The sequence below is a fragment of the Myxocyprinus asiaticus genome, chromosome 27, assembly GCF_019703515.2.
Source record: "Myxocyprinus asiaticus isolate MX2 ecotype Aquarium Trade chromosome 27, UBuf_Myxa_2, whole genome shotgun sequence".
In the NCBI taxonomy this organism is placed as follows: Eukaryota; Metazoa; Chordata; class Actinopteri; order Cypriniformes; family Catostomidae; genus Myxocyprinus; species Myxocyprinus asiaticus.
This window is the reverse complement of record NC_059370.1, coordinates 10552852-10571467: the sequence shown is the minus strand read 5'-3', so window position 1 is coordinate 10571467 and position 18616 is coordinate 10552852. Positions and strand designations below refer to the sequence as shown.

At 37.6% G+C, this 18616-nt stretch overlaps 1 protein-coding gene across 3 annotated transcripts in view; it reads left to right on the top strand.

Annotated features, from left to right (window-relative positions):
* Positions 1–224: 224 nt before the first annotated feature.
* LOC127417602 (transcription factor COE3-like) overlaps positions 225–18616 on the top strand; it is a 123315-nt gene continuing 104923 nt past the window's right edge. For all 3 annotated transcript variants that reach the window (XM_051657639.1, XM_051657640.1, XM_051657638.1), the window contains exons 1-3: positions 225–787; positions 15491–15647; positions 18259–18322. In XM_051657639.1, coding sequence (XP_051513599.1) covers positions 654–787; positions 15491–15647; positions 18259–18322 — 355 coding nt within the window. In that variant the 5' untranslated portion in view covers positions 225–653. The remainder of the gene's footprint in view (positions 788–15490; positions 15648–18258; positions 18323–18616) is intronic.

The following is an 18616-nucleotide window of genomic DNA, read 5'->3' as shown; positions in this document are numbered from 1 at the left end:
CGCCAAGTCCACGCTTCTCCCCCCCGAGAGCTCCGGAGCTTCGGGACCCGAGAGAAGGTGCGCTCCGTTGGGACAGATGCGGCATAAAGAGACGGGGAGGGAGGGAATGAGATTTCTTGCTACCCAATCCCTCTTTTCCCGAGGGACGGCAAGCCTTCCCTGGTCCATCCCTCCCTCTTGTTTGGTAATCATTTCATTTTACTCATTTTTGAAGCAGTCGCCCGTTTTATCCCACTTTTCATTTCGCAATCCCGTGCGCGTATGTTCGCCTTCTTCTTCAGAGCAAGTTCGCGCTCACCCCGCTCTCTCCCCGCGACGAGAAGGTCTTCTTGATCCCGGCTGATCGTTCTCCTTTGAGATGCTCCACAGCTCGAGCGCTCGCCTTCTCTCCACCCTCTTTTAACTAGAGACCGCTTAATCTTGAGTGAACTGAACTTGGGTTTGGAATCTAAAAGAAAGAGGAACACCCAAAGGGATACGGTAACACGTCTCTGGATAAGGACCTCTATCGCTTTCCCCTTGTTGCACTTTGGGGAAGATTTTTCCCCCCTTTCACTTGGTTTTTGTTAATCCAGGTGGCCTTGTTCTGAAAGTGCAGGAGGATTATTCCACTCGAGCTGGTGTAGAGAGACATCCCCCAGAAGGCTATTTTCATGTTCTCCATCCAGGACGGTCTCCCGCGGGGAGCCTTGACCATGAAAGAAGAGCCTCTCACGAGCGGCATGACGCCGGTTCGCTCGTGGATGCAAAGCGCGGGGATACTAGATGCCAACACAGCGGCGCAAAGGTAAACATCCCCAACAAGCTCCAAGTTTCTCGTATCGCAGGTGGTTGGTTGCGTAGCGTAAAACGCAGCATTGAACATGAGCAAAGCGTGCGTGGATGCGCGTTAAAGGAAGCGCTGCACAGTTATCACCAGTGTTTAGAATTCAGTTATTTTGACTACATAAATCTCCATACAGCGATGGCACGTAAAACATCATTGATCAACGTAAGTTTTCACTCACTTATTTTAAAAAACACTTATAGACCGATTGCACGATTGCGCGATCGATGCGCGTTTGGACACCCAAGAAAACGCGATTCGCGTCGCTCCAGCGGCGTAAAGTGCTATAGGAGATAACTGTAAGTCTCTTATTGTTACACTGACTGTCACCCATCGTTTCACCTGTTTTCCGTTTAATACATGGTTGAAAGAGGGCTGGCAAGCTTCGAGATTGTGTTTGGCTAGGAATTCCCCACTCGTGCCAAACGTGCCTTATTTTCTGTGAAAATATTGACACTTGTAAATCGCAATAATCTTGATAACTGTAAACGTTTACTGTGCCTCGCAGGGACAGGGTGGACTAGTGAGAATCAATGACAAGCGTGCGATTATAATGGATTTTTTTTCTCCTATTGGTAAATCAAGGGTGTAATAATACATTCAGCTCTTAAAAATGATTAGGGGTGACTCAAAGTAGGCTAACTTGTCAGCTAATTTATTCTGATATATATCTCACATTTCTGTGATGTGATGATGAATGTGACATATTGGATAAATGCTGATAAATATCAAATGATTTTCTCGGGTTATTGCACTGTCGCGCACAAACTGATAGGCCTGATGTCAACAAAAGGGAAAATGCAGAATTGACAATTGCTTCTTTTTCTATCTCAGTTGTGCAGTGCATACAAAATCAACCATCTGCGCATGAAGAAAAGTTAGTTTTTGGAGTCAGTATATACCTCCCATGGGTTGCTGGGAGAATTGAAGTGTTTGGTAATGTGTGCTGTTCTGTCTCACCCGACAAAAAGAGACCTGGGACTAAATGCAATGCTAGACATACAGACTTGTAAAAGTTAAGGTTTAGACAGACGGAAAAAAAAAAAACATGTTTGAACACCTCAAACTCTGGCCATTTCCTTGAAAAAAAAAAAAAAAAAAAAAAAACCAGAAATAAACAGAAAAAACCCTCCAGCATCATATATATATATATATAGTGATCATATATTACATCACTTCTTGCTGTATTTCTTGTAAAATAGCCTAATAAGAAAAGAGAAAGTGGGGAAGGAAGGATATAGAGCATCACTTTGATTTAGCAAAATAAACTTTATTTTAATGAAAGAGATGAACACTTGTTTTACAGCAAATATACATATTTCATTTCGTTTTTCTCCCTTTTAAAATATTCGATTTGAGAAATATTGGGTGTGCAAATTTAGCCTCATTCAATATTTTTGGAAGGAATATTTAAGCGTTAGAAAAAACAAAACAACAACTATATTTTGTGTTGAAAAATGAATTTGACTTCATAAAGCAGGGCCAAACACAAACATGCATGGCATAATAAATTAGCTTCAGTTTCTTTAGACGAATGTTTTTAAGTGATGTGATATTTAACCTAAATTGAGCAGTAAAACGCAGTTAATGCGACGGGTTATTATTTTATGCTGGTGTGTTGAAATCCATGCATACAAAAATCAGGATATGGGGAAAGCTTGCTGTGCATTTTTATTTTTTATTATTATGTAAAAATAATCTTACACTTCATTAAAACATGCACACGGAGAGAGATACAGAGATCTGCAGGGTTTACATCTTTTCATGGCTCTCTAAAATTTGTTCAGATACAAATCCCTCAGGTATATTAATGTTGCATATTGTGTAGACTAGAGGGAGAAAATGTTTCGATCTTAACACAAAGGTCAGCTGCCAGGTTCAAGTGACCGAAATCACTCTTTTCATATCACAAACAAAGACACTAATGTTTGCACACACACACACACACACACACACACACACACACACACACACACACACACACACACACACACACACACAAAAGGCATGATTGCTCTACACAAGATAAAACATCTCAACCTGAATTATTAATATAATGGAGAAAAAGTCGCATTGCAAACTGCATATAAAACATATAACACACAAACCAGCCTGCAGAAGCTATTTATTTCCCAGTTGCTTTCTGCCTCTGGTGCGATGCTGATGTGCGACTGAAAGTCCGTGCGCTAAGTGCGGCTCCGCGGAGTCCGTAGCGCGCTTCCCCATCCCAGAGCGCGAGCAGAGCCATTGATTGGAGCCTCATTTCCGTGACCCGAATGTCAGATGCTTCACACTTAAATCGCATATAGGCTACGAGGAATGTCAGGATAATCCACAGGTGGAGTTGATTTTAAAATCCTTCGCAGAAACCTGGAAATGGCAGCTAAAGAGATCCATTTGATCTGCATTTATGAAATGAATTTATTTTACGACAGTTAAAATAATCACACGTGTTTAGATGGGCGTTTATGGAGCAGAAAGTTACCTGCAAACCAGTTTAACTTTATTATATAGTCTATAGCAGCGCCGCAGAAGAAGAGCAATTTGTAAATATTAATGCCTACAACAGATCCTCTCATAATAAATTATTTGCTCGAGCCTTCCGCGAAAACCTTCTGCAGTTAACCTCAATTATCAGCCACAGAAATGTCTACCATGCTGCTTAAACAGGCAAACTAAGCAAAAGTGCCAGAATGCCATCTTTTTCCACTAAAAGATAAAAAAAAGAAGCTATTTAAATAATTAAATATGCTTTAATAATTTTCCAAAATACTTTTGCTTAACAAATGTTCTTCATTTGTTAGGATTATACATTTCTATGTGCCCTATATGAATGATTTAGGATCATTTCTTGCTTTTTTACATCTCCACTCTATTTCTTTTTCTTAAAAAATAAAAAATAAAAAATAGTCTTTATGCATTTTTCTACCAATTTTTGAATCAGTGATCCATTTAAATTTAAAATATACACTGATGGCCAGGATATCAGTCTCATGGATGGGATGCAATAAAGGGTGTTCACTTAAGAGGCAGCAAAGTAGGTAAATCTGAGCTGAATGAATGAAGCAGAAGATTTCAGAAAGCTGTTCTGTTAAGCCAAGTGAAATTGTGCCCTTTTTCCTTGTGTCTAACCAGAGAGAGAGCCCTTAATTTAATTTGAATCCTTCATGTGATCCTGTAAATAATACCATGTGTTGGCTGTAATGGTGATAGGTAGCTGTCTGTAGACTCTGGAGAGCAGGTGGGGGTGAGCTCGGTCCACTGTGTTTCCTTTTTTACTTGGATCACTGTGTATTATCGCCTTTGGTGTTGCTGTAAAGACAGTCATTATTGGGACACGGGAATCTGTGCATTGATTTTCACCTCTAAATCGGACTCATGCTGGGTCTCATTATAATATCTAATCACAGTTCAGTTCCGCCGTGTGTCATTGCACTAAACAGTGTGCAGATTTTTATCCAGTGTGAACGTGCTGGCTCTGAATTCCAATGCAAATTCGATTGATGTAGATGTAGATAGAGATGGCCAGACAGGTTTGTGATGCTCAGGCAGCTCGGGGGTACATTTGTGGGGTCCATTTCCCCCAAAGCATATCTCTCTCTCTAGACCTAGGGGTGAGTGAGAGGGCCGCACAGCTGGGGAACAGATTTCAATTGACCCTCTAACCGATTCCGTAGCCCTACACTGTAAAACCTGGCAAAGTGAATTATGTCGCCTGTGTTTTGTCCACTGGGGGGGTTGGTGGGGCTCTAATGAAGTCCAGACCCCAGGCTTTAGGATGAGAAATGGAAAAAATCGTGTCCTGTATCAGAAAAAGTTAAACTTGCACATACCTGTAAAATATAAAATGAGCGCGCATTTTTTCTCTCCTTGCCATCCCAGGATGCAATGGCAGAATGTGTTTCTTTTTTAATGTTTAAAATTCAACAAATTATGTGACACCGACAATAATGAACAAGTAACAAGGAAGGGCAAACAAAAAACAGAAGTTTTTCAGCAAGTCTGTACAGTTAAGTTCTGCTTTATAAAACGTTTCCTTATTGAAAAACACTTGCTGAATCAGAAACACACCTGATTTACCATGTCTTGCTCTGTTCTGTCTCTGTTGACGCCTGCACGCTGGAATGTAACACAGAGAAACAAGTGTTCGAGAAACAGCTGTCCCATAACATGCTAGCGATTAGTGGCTGACTTCGTGGCCACCTCGGTAATGACCCCATTAGAAGCGTACAGGTGACCAGCTAATGATTTCAGCTGTAGGCCACTAACGATTTTAGAAATGACTGTAAGTTTTTTAGAGCACAGCCACAAAAGTGAGAGAGGGTGAGAGTGCCATAATTTGTATAGTGTGTCCAGGTCTGGCAGGCGTAGAAAGGCTAAACCTACAGCAAACATTCACAAGTGCAACACTAATAAAACACAGACAACATGCATACATACAGCAACAGACTCTTGTGAAGCATTTATGTAGAGCTTTCTGAATCCAGCCGAGAGGAGACATGCGATCAGTGCATTGATCAAGGCGTCCTGATGAGGCACAGCTCATAAAAGTCAAACGATTATGGACAAGGAGTTCAATGTGGTTAAGGCACAAAGCATGCAATAATTAAGGTGATAAGGAAGTAATACATGTAAATACCTGTTTCCTTCATGCATTATGCACTTGATACACTTGCCCATCAAACATGCTGCTCTATTTTGCGTCGCATGCTCAATTAGAGTGTCCTAATAGCATGAAACATTTGCCTGTAATTTAGCCGTCCAGCTCCAGGAAATAACTTCTCACTGTGCAATGGCGTACTTGTCTCTGTGCAATTATGAGCAAATTAGAAATTAGCTGGAAGCATTTAGCACATTTACGATTAAAAAAGTGTACTACATTTTCAACATGCTTCATGGTCTAACAATGCCGTCAGCTGTTTGAATTTATCCATGCATGTGTGTTAATCTTTATTGTTAGTTACAGTGGCAGCCTTTAGACCGTCATCATGTAAACAGCTATCCTTTGCAAGTTATAAAACCCTTTTGTAATAGAGATTGACATCTGTTCTGTCCATAGGAAACTGTTTAAAAAGCTTTTAACATTTTTAACTGTCCAAAACAACATTATCAACGAAATGTATTTTGTTTTTTAATATTCTGCATCAAATAGCAACAAAAAGTAAACCTGTGAAAGTCAGTGTCAAAGGTCAATAGCGTAGGTACAACATGTGATGGATCCCCGCTTTGTCACAGCTGTGAAGTTTTCTACACTGACATCTCACAGCCAATGACAGTGAGCGATAAACAAACGGGTCTGTATTTGATTAGATGTCTAATCTGTGAGCAAGCCACGAGTCTATTGACTCAGATCCTCTCGTGTTGAGAGGCGCAATCAGTGAGCAATGATGGCACATCAAGCCCTTCGACTGCAGGGGCCAGTCAGAAGAGTGCTTTCCTTCCAAGTTCACAATGCCTAGTACGTCAAAAAGAGGTTCAGCAAAGCATTGATTGCAAAAATGCATATTGTGTGTGAGACAATGTTGTCTTGACAGTGAGGCATTTATTGCAAATTTGTTTTAAACATACCTGATATTTAAACAGGACTGTAATAATTACAAATGTATAGATATTTAGGGGGGCACGTCATGCATATTGTTTACACCTTATGGCTATACTTGTGAAACAGTGAGTATTTTAACGTTTACAGATTGGCCCCATTAAGTTCCATTGTAAGTGCCTCACTGTAACCCAGATTTTTGCTTTTTTTTTTTTTTTTTTTTTAAAGAAAAAGAGGGACAAGTAGCAATACATTTTTGTGGAAATCAACAATATGTTGCAAATGCTGTTGATCAAGTTTAACTTGTATGAAACCCGGATAATTCCTTTAATGCTGGTATTTAAACCACAGATGTAATGTCAATCTATTCAGCACAAAATATTCCAAATAAATAGAATGATAAACAGTGATAACATGATTAATGAAACCGGAAAGCATGATTATTTAGGCTCTTTGACTGACTTTAAGAAAGTCTGCAAATGCAACCAGAGACACAAGACACATCTTTTAGGATGTCTGTAAACGTGTTAGTGTGTTCTGTTTGTGTGTGTGAATAAAGCAGCAAGCAGGCAAAGACAGTGATACAGGCAGCTGGTGATGTATGTGCCAGCTTATCATTGGGAGACGTGACAGACATGCCGTTTGTGTTTGTGTGGCAGTAGAAATCATGGAGAGATGACAGCCCTTTCTTTATGCAAAGATCCTATCCGACACGTTTGCTTTGACTTATGGCCACCCGTTCCTGTGCAGAGGTGACAAATGCTTCTATTGCTCAGTGCACTCTGTCATTCTATGAAGGTTTTCCCATGATTTCATGTCATAATATCCAATTAGTGTTAAAGAAACACAGACGCAGAATATCCATAAACGCAATCAGCACATCTGGCACAGAGCTTCAACTTCAGAAAACAGCCATGTAAAATATGCATTTTTATACTTTAGCGAGATCTGAACTGCACACTTTGACCATTTATAATGCGTAAGGCCTGTGTTGAACAATGAAATCATCATATACTTGAAAAGATAGAGAGAAAAATTCTGTGCTCACTTTGAGACTGGTGGGATAGAGGCACACTTTCGCTGTAAAGTTTGGAAATGTAAGAGAGAGTTACCTCTCAAAACTCTCAAACCTCTTTCTACATTTTCTTAAACTGTCTGAAAGAGATCAAAGAGATCAAGCAGTCATGCATCTGTCACAGCCAGATTTATATTTGAACCACACACCCTAAGAAACCAAACACTGCTCTAAACTCAGTAATCACTAGTTCATTTACTGTCTGTACAGCAGTGTAGTGTTAATCCATTTATATGCTGAAATGGGTGATTTTTCACAAAACCTGTCAAGAAGATGTCCTGGTCATACTTAAGCCTAAATCAATACAAACAAATTCGAAATTATATTTTGTATTAAAGAAAATGAAGTCTGCATTTAGGACCATTTATGATATTTTGCATTGTGACATTATTTTTAGGACACATTTTACCCCCCAAATTTTCATTACTGTAACATGTCTGGACATTTACTTTTACTGTTTTCCCATGTTTTCGATGATAATTCTCCTGAACGCAACACATCCAGATGTTTTACTTTTACTATTCCCTTTGTTTTCAGTGATGATTCTCATTACCGTAACACAGTCATTTTTTAACTGATTTACTGTAAAAAAATGAAAAGAAGCTGTTGTACAATGTTTTTTATTTTTATTAAAATCAGTGAAAATTAAAGACAGTCCCAAAGGAGTACTAGTATGATGTATAAATAATTTGCAATTTAAATAATATATATATAATTTAAATAATAATTTAAATAATATATATATATATTTTTTTTCACATTGGCATAATGAGAATATCATAATGACCATCTTTATTAGCATTACAGTAATTAAAACTGGGGGGTAAAATGTGTTTAATGCAAAACACATTTAAAAATCTTAATGACTTTAAAAAGAGGTGTCGTTGTCTGTATGCAAAATTAGACCAGGACATTTTCTTCACAAGTTTGGTGAGAATCACCCAAATGCTAGAAGTAAATGTTATTCTATTGAATTTAATTATTCCAATTGTTATTTTTTTAAAAATTAAAATTACTCATGATTTAATTTGCCATATGTATACACACACACACACACACACACACACACACACACACACGTGTGTGTGTGTGTATTGATGCTCTGTAAATATTGCATTCAAAACAATCATGCCAATAAAGTACTATGAAATTGAAATTGAGAAAGAGAGATGACATCATAGCAGATCAAGTGAAGAGAAAGAGAGACCTGGATTGACCACATTGGGCTTTGGGTTTCAAAACACTCTCTGTGCGAACAATCTCTTCTACTTCTCTCTCTCTCTCTCTCTCCTCCACTAATCCCAATCTGCTGGCCATGCTCCTGCAGCGCTTTAGTCCTCAACTCATTAAATGTTATTACACAGCTAATAAGCACCAACCAAACATACCACTGCCATGATGACTGCCCGCTACCCCTCAAACAGCGCATTTCCCGCACGGGCACACACACACACATACACATACACACAGGCATGGGCAAATGTATGCCACAGTAATTGTATCTCTGCATAAATTACTCCTCTTCACACATAAACAGAGTATGTGCATAACTTAGTATCCGCCATCCTCAAACTCCTTCCACACAGACCCTGATGAGCTGGAGAAAGGCGAGAAACACACTAGATCTTCCCTCCTCCTCTCTCATTTAGTCTGGGTTGAACATTTTTTAGAGTAAAGGTCAAATTAAATATGATTCCCTCATGTTAGTTAATTTAGAGAATGATCTCCCATTGCAGATCTTTGATGAAGGCGGTTGCTTTATCGACCAAATCTCAGCTGATCAGTTCCAGCCATGTAACCTTTCTTGTTGACGAGACCTTTTTGAGAAAGAAACTGTCAGGAAGGAAGCAAAAAAGAACAAGAAATGGAGTAGAAATTCAGAATGTGCAATCGAGGAAGGAAGAGAGAGAGAGAGAGAGAGAGAGAGAGAGAGAGAGAGAGAGAGAGAGAGAGAAAGAGACAGAGAGAGAGAAAGAGATTTATATTTACTTGTTGGATCAGCACGTTGGCTCCGAGCCAGGGCAGAGATGATTTTTCCACGTCACGTTTTTATAAACAGAGTGCTGGTGTATGGCTCATTAGTTCGATAGTGAGAGAGAGTAGAGCTGTAGTTAAAGACTTCCCTCTGTCACAGTCCATCACAGGCGTGATTAATGTCACTGAGACATGGGGCTGAGACTGTGATGCCACCCATATGCCATACACACAACTGGTGTCTTATTTCTTTATTTTGCAGATATTTTAATAGAGATCTTATGGAAAAACAGGTAAAATAATGTTTTTTAATGCACTATATTTACACCATTCTGGTTTTTTGGATGTATATTCCATACAACTCTTCAGTAAACCTTGAATCTTAGACTTTGGACTCAAAACTGTAGGTTTCTTTACATTTTAAACCCATTTTCTTCGAACAAGGTATGCAGATTGCCTTTTTGTTTTTGATCAACTTAAAATGAATACATTAAAGACAACACAAAACCAAAATCAACCATTATTCACTTTCACTTTCTTAAAGGGATAGTTCACCCAGAAATGAAAATGATCTCATCATTTATTTACCCTCATGCCATCCCAGATGTGTATGACTTTCTTTCTTCAGCAGAACACAAACAAAGATTTTTAAAGAAATATCTTACCTCTGTAGGTCCATACAATGCAAGTGAATGGTGACCAGACCTTTGTAGCTCCAAAAATCACATAAAGGAAAAATGAAAGTAATCCATATGATTCCAGTGGTTAAATCCATATTCTCAGAAGCGATATATTAGGTGTGTGAGAAACAGAACAATATTTAAGTCGCTTTTTGCTCTAAATCTCCACTTTAGCTTTCACCTTCAGATGTGAAAGTGAAACTAAACAGGCACCACATGTAACTTTCAGATGTAAAAGTGAAAGTGAAAGTGAAAGTGGAGAGTGAAAAAAAAGGATTTAAATTATTTATTTATTTTTAATCTTTTTTTCACCCACACCTATTATATCACTTCTGAAGACATGGATTTAACCACTGAAGTCTTATGGATTACTTATATGTTTCCTTTATGTGATTTTTGGAGCTACATAGGTCTGATCACCATTCACTTGCATTGTATGGACCTACAGAGCTGAAATATTCTTCTAAAAATCTTTTTGTGTTCTGCAGAAGAAAGAAAGTCATACACATCTGGAATGGCATGAGGGTAAAAACCGTAAGGTATCTTACGACTTGGCTTGTTTGAAAATGTGTGACTTTTATTCCCATAGAGACCAACCAATCAACAAACAGAATTTAAAATCCATACAATACAGGCATTACATTTCAGCAATCCTCCTATCCAACACTTTATTTTAAGAAAGGACACATCTGTGAACAAATTTGGATATTTATGCAATACAAATAATGTATGTCAATAACTTGTAATAAGCTTCCCTCATCTTGTTCCAAACCCTTTATTTTCTTCTGTGTAAAGTTATTTTCATATTAAGATCATACGGGTTTGAGTTAGGGGTTAAATGTAGGAAAAATCTTAATAACATAGTTCGTTTATTTTTCTCTATGGGAGTAAAAGTAGTACATTTTTGTGCGAGCCAGCTTATAAGATTTCTGACGATTTCACCATCTTGTACTATTTTTATATGACTTGGAACCTGTTATTTTAACTATAATAGGCTGTAAAATATGTAATTACATGATAATAACTATGTAATATGTAGTGAAAAGTAGAAAACCACTGAAAATCACCAAATCAGACAAATCCCTGAAAATACTCTAAACAATGACTTTGGCCTGTGCTACAAGACACTGAAAAAATGTGAACCTAAAAATGTGCTTCATGTGGTAACATGATTGATTGATTAAAATCAAAAATATAATTTAACATGAACACCAACTGAAATATGTCACATGACATGCAGTTTCGTAATGACATTATTGTGGGATATCGCCAATATTTTCCTTTAACTTTAAATCTTTCAAAATCTTCCTCAAAAAGAGATTTGTTTTTGTTTTTTTGTAAAGGCATGTCAGCATGCACCTAAACTCTCTTTTCCCACTTAAACTCACCAGCTAACTCCTCAATATCTCAGCAGTGCCCACTGTGTCCTGTGTATTGGCAGATTCTTCTGCTCTGCATGTTCATTAGCAGAAAATTTCAGAGACTCTGTGCTTAGTATTTATTTCCCTCAAGTGTTCAGACCCTTGAGCTGCGAAGATTTTAGCCAGGGGGTTACTTTTTTTCATTTAATATAATTAGACTTTGCTGCATTGCATTAAGCCGGCAGTGTGCAGAGGCACAGACTGGAAACACTGACTGCCGTTGCATGAAGAGAGACAGAGCTCTCATATTCTGAAACGTCATCTTTACAAACCCCTTCAGCTCCTGCAACCTGAATGGTTTATTGTTAAATCGGTTCTGTGAGAATGTATTTATTGATTCAAATAATAGCTTCTTCAAGTGAAGGTATCACATCCAGAATTGTTTCAGAACTGCCATTGTTCTGGCTTGAATGTCATCTCCCTTTTCTTTTCCCTGCGCTTGTGATGAGAAGATGTCAAACAGTGTGTTTCACAGAGTCAGATGGAGACCAGTGTGAGAGTGTGTGCTGTGACAGTTGTTGAGCTGTCTGTTAGTGAGTGATTTATACAGCTCTGCTATGTATGTGCGTGGGTTTGTCACCTCAATTGCAGAGCGTGAATGAGAGTCTTCCAATCGGCCCTGTCGCTGACTCATAACTGCTGGAGTGGATATGGCAGCAATCAACATAATTAAAATAATAACACTAACAAGCTTTCCGAGTCGATCATTTCCTGCGCGTAAAGATCTGTGCCTTGTAAAAGCACACGGTGAAGCTCTCTCTCTCGCTTCATCAGAAACATGACGCCGGGCCTCGTAGTCGTAAGTGAGCTGATGGGGCAATGGAGAGGAATTCATGATGCAATATGTGTGTGTGTTTAAGTGTGATGCCGTAGAGCTGTTCTTTTCTCTTTTTTGCCCACAAACGTGCAATTGAGTCATTCTGTCTTCCTTTTTGAAGGTGATCATTTGTGTTTACATGTGCTTGTGCTTTTCATGCAGTGCAGAGACAGAGAATTTGGCACTAGGCTGAAATATAATATGGTAGTTGTCAGTTAAAATTATTTTGGAAAGTTGAAATATCTTGGGTTAAACTCCATCAGAAAATTTTATAATTATTATGCATGCTTTTATGACCTCTTATTAACTGAGAGACTACATGGAATATTTGTACTTTTAAAAAAGAATTTGTTACACCATACGTTTTCCCATAAACATTCAGATACATTTGAACTTTAAATTTGGACCTGAAAAATTGTTTTCCATCAACTACCAATTAATATAAACTGTTATTTAAAATGATTAAGATACAATACTATTCTCGTAATGTTATTTCTAATATTTACAGCACTGTTTGTTTCTGGAAAATCAGAAAACCTCAGAGGGCATCCGTCAGACTTTGCATTGTCCTGACCAGTCTGGCTGCTAAAGATCTTCAATGGAAATCAATTGCTCCACATGAACAAGATCATATTTCCCATTCACGTTGAAGTCATTCGCTTTTAAAAGTGCTCCTCCCAGAATCCTCCTCTTGTAGCCGCCTCTGTGAAAGCTGTTTTAGCGTTCAAATGTGTAGTACCTCAACTTCACAAATGAGATTTCACCAGGCAAGGATACAAATGAAGCATTAAGCCCTGGTAATAGGACTGGGGAGGGGTCAGATTTTATTAATGTCCTATCAGGGGAATATCTCAACGAGTGGAGACAGAGAGCAGGCTGCTTTCCAAAACACTGAGCTCTCCACCCCGAGCTTAGCAGATGAACAAATATTTATGTATGAACATATTTTCAAGATTCAAATGCATTTCAGCCCACCTCATCAGTGTAACGAGTAAATAACGAACTGACTTAACAATGACGGCTGTAATCTATGGCTATGAACCTATACGCACTCTTTTATTTACTGATTTAAAAATATTACTGTCCATTTGACTGCAAGGCAATGTGTGTAATTTTCTTCTATGTAATAATACTTGTGTCCTAGTTTAATATGCAAAGAAAACTGTACGTTAGCCATTCGTTGGTTGATTTCCTCAAAAACTTTAAACTCTGTGGCGCTGTAGCACTTTCAAAACATTGCTCTGTTTATTTGAGCGTTCTGACCAGCCCAACAACATTGGCTCAACCAGTGACGTGAGTTTAGCATTGGACAAACTGTTGTTAAAAAATATTATTTTATAAATTATAATTTTTTTTTCAAAATGATTTGGTGGCACTAGTGGCGCAAGAATCACACACCACCTTTAAATACACAAAAACAACTTACAAGATTATGCAAAAGGATAAAACAGTAAAGCAAACTTAAATTTGTTTATTTTAATAAATATTAGGTCTGTTAATCGATTCTTTACATGATATGCAGAAAAGTATTCAAATTAATTGCAATTAATCATATATATCAATATTTCCAGAGAAAGGCCCACAAATAAAAGAATTAAATAAATAATTATTAAATTATTATAATTAAATAAAGATAAAATATACTGTATATAATAAATATAATAATTCAGATAATTCAAATACATTATATTATTGTGGCAGACAGAGTAAAGCATTGATACACAATACAAAAAGTGGCTTTAGAGGGCAATATTTTGTTTATTTCCATATCATAGAACATTAGTTCATTTTGCAACTAAATTCATCAATCTATCTGAGGTAGACTTCTTATAAGGGCTTTTGTAAGTATGCGTCAATGTACTGATGGATCATACGGATGCTTTTGGAGCATCTCACTTTGGTTCCATTGTATCATAAACACAGCGGTTTTAGGAGGCTGTGTCAAGTAAACATAGATTGAAAATTAGAAAAACGCCTCTCGAAACCCCTGCATTCGGAGTTGTACTCTATTCAGCTGTGTTTAAATAGAAGGACACGGTAAGTGTGGTTTATTGCCTGTATAGCTGCGTGTTGCCTATACAGCTGGAGTTGCTTTTACTGCCCTCTGCTGCTGACCGGGATTCTCAAAAACTAGAAGGTGGTACTTCAAGCTTGGTAGGAATATTCCTTATCATGATCTGGGAGCATAATTAATTGTGTACATTTTTTTTAAATATGTAATATTAATATATAAATATAAATAAATGTAAATATAAAGCTGTAAAATTAATTTTAGATTGAGTGTGACCAAGTGCTTGTCTTTGGTTTCTGCTTGAGGGAAAGGATACATGCATTACAACCCAATTAAAAATACAGACTACCTGCATTTTAATCTTCCTTTCCTTGACTTCAGGCCTTCATTTCCCATGTGTCCGCTGGATCAGGTAAGGAAAGATGATCAGTGATGTATATGTGCCAGGGGAGCAGGGCTGAAGTTTTGATTGATAGGTAGATGTGTAGGGTTGGTGTGGAGATACGGGCTGCACGAGGCTCCCCCGGTCTCTGTCAGACCTCTGTTTGCCACGCGTTTTAATTGATGCTCAAGTGCGAGAGTCAGGGAGGAGGCTTTCTATTGGCTGAACCTTGGGGAGGCCCAGCGGAGAGCCGAGCAGGTTTGACTGACAGGTCAGGGAAAGAGGAAAGCAGCAGTTGCCAAGGCGAGACGTACCCAGTAGCGATAGGCAGCCGCAGAGGCAGACGGTGCCTTCTGGGTTCCCCCCGTCCTCGCCAAATTCCAATTGTTGAGGTGGCAGAGCGGAGAGAGGCACACAAAGAGTTCATGTTACACACAGGGCATCTGTGTCTCTCTTTGTAACACTTCTCAGTTCTTTCCTGTTATCTCTCTTTGTAACAGCTCTTATTTCCTGTTAGTGTTACCTTTCTTTCCTGTTAGTCTTTTGCTGTCTTTAATATAACACCAATTTGGGTTATTATATAAATATATATAGGTTTTGGTGACTTTTTAAAGGTACAACTTTATATTTTTATATGCAATGTGATATTATTTGTACAAGTTCAAGTCATTCATCTGTCTACAAGCTTATATATTGAATGAATATTTGGTTTCATGTGAATTAATCTCTCTCTCTTTTTTTCCTCTGTGTTTCTCCCTCTCATAGTGGTGTGGGTCTGGCAAGAGCCCATTATGAGAAGCAGCCTCCCTCAAACCTGCGCAAGTCAAACTTCTTCCACTTCGTCCTGGCCCTTTATGACCGACAGGGGCAGCCCGTTGAGATAGAAAGAACCTCCTACGTGGATTTTGTGGAAAAGGACAAAGTATGTCACTATTGTCACTACTCTGTCACTAACATAAAACCCTGGATAGCACAACAGGGGTTTGGGATATGCTGGGGTGCAGCATGTTAACTTAGACAATGTGAAGATATATGAAAATTTAGTGATATTGGTTTTGTTTTTAGATGCAATTTGTAAATTAAAATACATTTTTAGGTTAAGTTTTAAATGTGAATTATGTTTATAAATCAGAAGAGTTCTTCATAGACATTTAGATATTTCTATGAGAACCTAAAATGTGGGAAATACCCTATCATTGTACATCATCTGATGCTTTCAGTAGTTTTATGTTCACTGTAAAAAGTGGAAACCTGCAATTGTTACCTTAAGGAGCTATTCCTACCTGATCTCACACTTAAAATGAGTTTAGTTTATGTAACCTGATGAAGTCAATTTAAATCAGTGATGTTAAATTACATTTTTGACTTTAATCAAACCATTTAATTTAGATGTTACCTAAATAAGATGTGTGTTTAGAGTATTTTTAGAGGTTTGCCTGATTTGGTGGTTTTTAGTGGTTTTCTTCTTTTTACCACATATTACATAGTTATTATCATGTCATTACATAAATTATAGAGTATTATAGTTAAAATAACAGGTTTCAAGATAAACGTATTGATCATACACATGTACAAAAGTTTAGGTTAAAATTTTTTCATTGTATTGTAGCACAGGCCAAAGGCATTGTTTGGAGTATTTTCAGAGGTTTGTCTGATTATGTGGTTTTTGGTGGTTTTCTTTTTACCACATATTACATAGTTATTATCATGTAATTATAGATGTTCTTTTATAATTAAAATAACAGGTTTCAAGTTAAACGTATTAATCATACACATGCATATATGTTGAAAAAAACCCTACCATTTAAAAAATATCAGCAATTTTTTATGTTTTAAAACGGTTGTGTAAATTTCAGCAATGTAAAAAAAAGTGTTATCTCTACACATTTTACATACTTTAAAATAGACATTTATTTACCCATTTTATCTATTGTGTTGTTTTAATGTGCATATGTACGGAAAGATTTGACACTGAAACTGTCACACACACAATCTTGATTTTCAGTAGTAGTTGTACCAAAAACTACATGTAGGGGGCAGAGATGAGACCAAATTCGCACACATCAAAATAGATCATTACACCACTAGGAAGTCTGGGTATTTCCAGTTTATTATTATTATTTTTTTTTGGGTTCAGATGAATTACAGTATTGTAAAAAATATATCAAAACTTATTATGAACTTTGAAATAAAACCATTCTGCAGTGTAGTCATGTGTTTTGTACCTGCAGTGTGTGTTGAGAGTGTTTGTCAGAGGGTAGTCCTGCTCACCCCGCAGAGTGTGTGTCGGGGGGTTGTTCTCAGTAAAAGGTTACAGAGAACAGCTCCGCCTACGGTCATACGGGACAGGGTCCAGCTGGCACGGTCAGCACTGTCCGTTCACCTCCACCATAACCCCTGCCCGGAGCCCCCCCACACTTCTCAACTCCAATTTGGTTTGCTGCCAAGACACTACCACTAAACTTGGCAATGAGATGTAGAGAAGATAGATGACAACAAGAGTGACGTAACATGAGGGTGTGTCATGATCCTGCGTTTTACTGTATTGATGTCACATCAAAGTAAAATAACTCACCTGAAGGGTGGATGTGCTGTTTAAGCAGAAACCACATACAATCTAAGGAGTAAAATCATACTGGGATCACATCAAGGGTGTAGATCTGGCTTGAATATTGAGGGGGTTGCAGCGTGAAGTATCTACATGTTTCCATTGATCATGATATAAATATTGGGGTTGGGGGGGGGGGGTACTTGATGGTTTTGATTATTTTGGGCTTCATGTTAACATCTAAATTACCTGGTTTTATTCAAATCACAAATATTATTTAATATCATTAAGTCAACTCAAATAAATTAGGTTACATCAACAAATCTAATTATTAGGGTAAGCTTAGGTAGAAATAGCTCCTTAAGATAACAAATGCAGGTTGCAACTTTTTACAGTGCAGTTCATATGTTGTGAAACCGTATGCAACAGAGATAGGAACAGTATCTGTGTGTATGATAAAGAAAGATATTTTTTGTTTTGATCATATAAAAAATTAAGTTTCTATAAAATGAAAGCTTCAAGTCTGACTGGTTTCATTAAAACACTCCTTTCAAAAAGATTCTATGAGTTTTGGGTACATTTATTTAAACATATCTGATAGCATAAACTATTTCATGGATAAGACAACAGTATAGCAATATCCTATATTCACAGATATAGCATGAGCAAGTATAAACCGACTTTAGCTTTTTTTTTTTTTTTTTATTAAGTATTTGATGTATTTGGAATACATTAACGTGTTCAAAATTATGGCCAAACTACATAGAACACCCACCCAAATGGAAGTCTTATGCACTTTTTGCACCCATTAACATTGTACATTTGGACCACTTTGAATCTACTAAACGATGTGGAAAATGGAGTAAAAATTTGATTTAGATATGATTAAATAGAAATGACATTATTATGATCAATATGTGTTTTGAATGTAGATTGTGTTTTTTTAATGCTCTTCTATTTGTAATTTTCTTTTGATTGCTTTTAGGAATACAATGGCGAGAAGACCAACAACGGCATCCACTACAGGTTACAGCTTCTTTACAGCAACGGTAAGATCTGTACTGCTCCTCCAAACCCTTTTCATATCCCATCAATAACAAAGACATATTGCGAGGCAGAGCGAGTCCAACTGTAAACGATATGTAACCACAATCATGCCACATGTCTCATCACATCTGGAAGAGTATTTGAGAGTTCCATCTGTTTATCCTGAGAGGAGTTCATGCAGTTGAACACATTTGCCACCCTTTCACAGTTTACGCTCATGTCTAATGTCATTCCACGTTACACACCCACTCAGATATGTTAAACACGGCCTCATTTGAGCTTACAGTTCTTAGTAA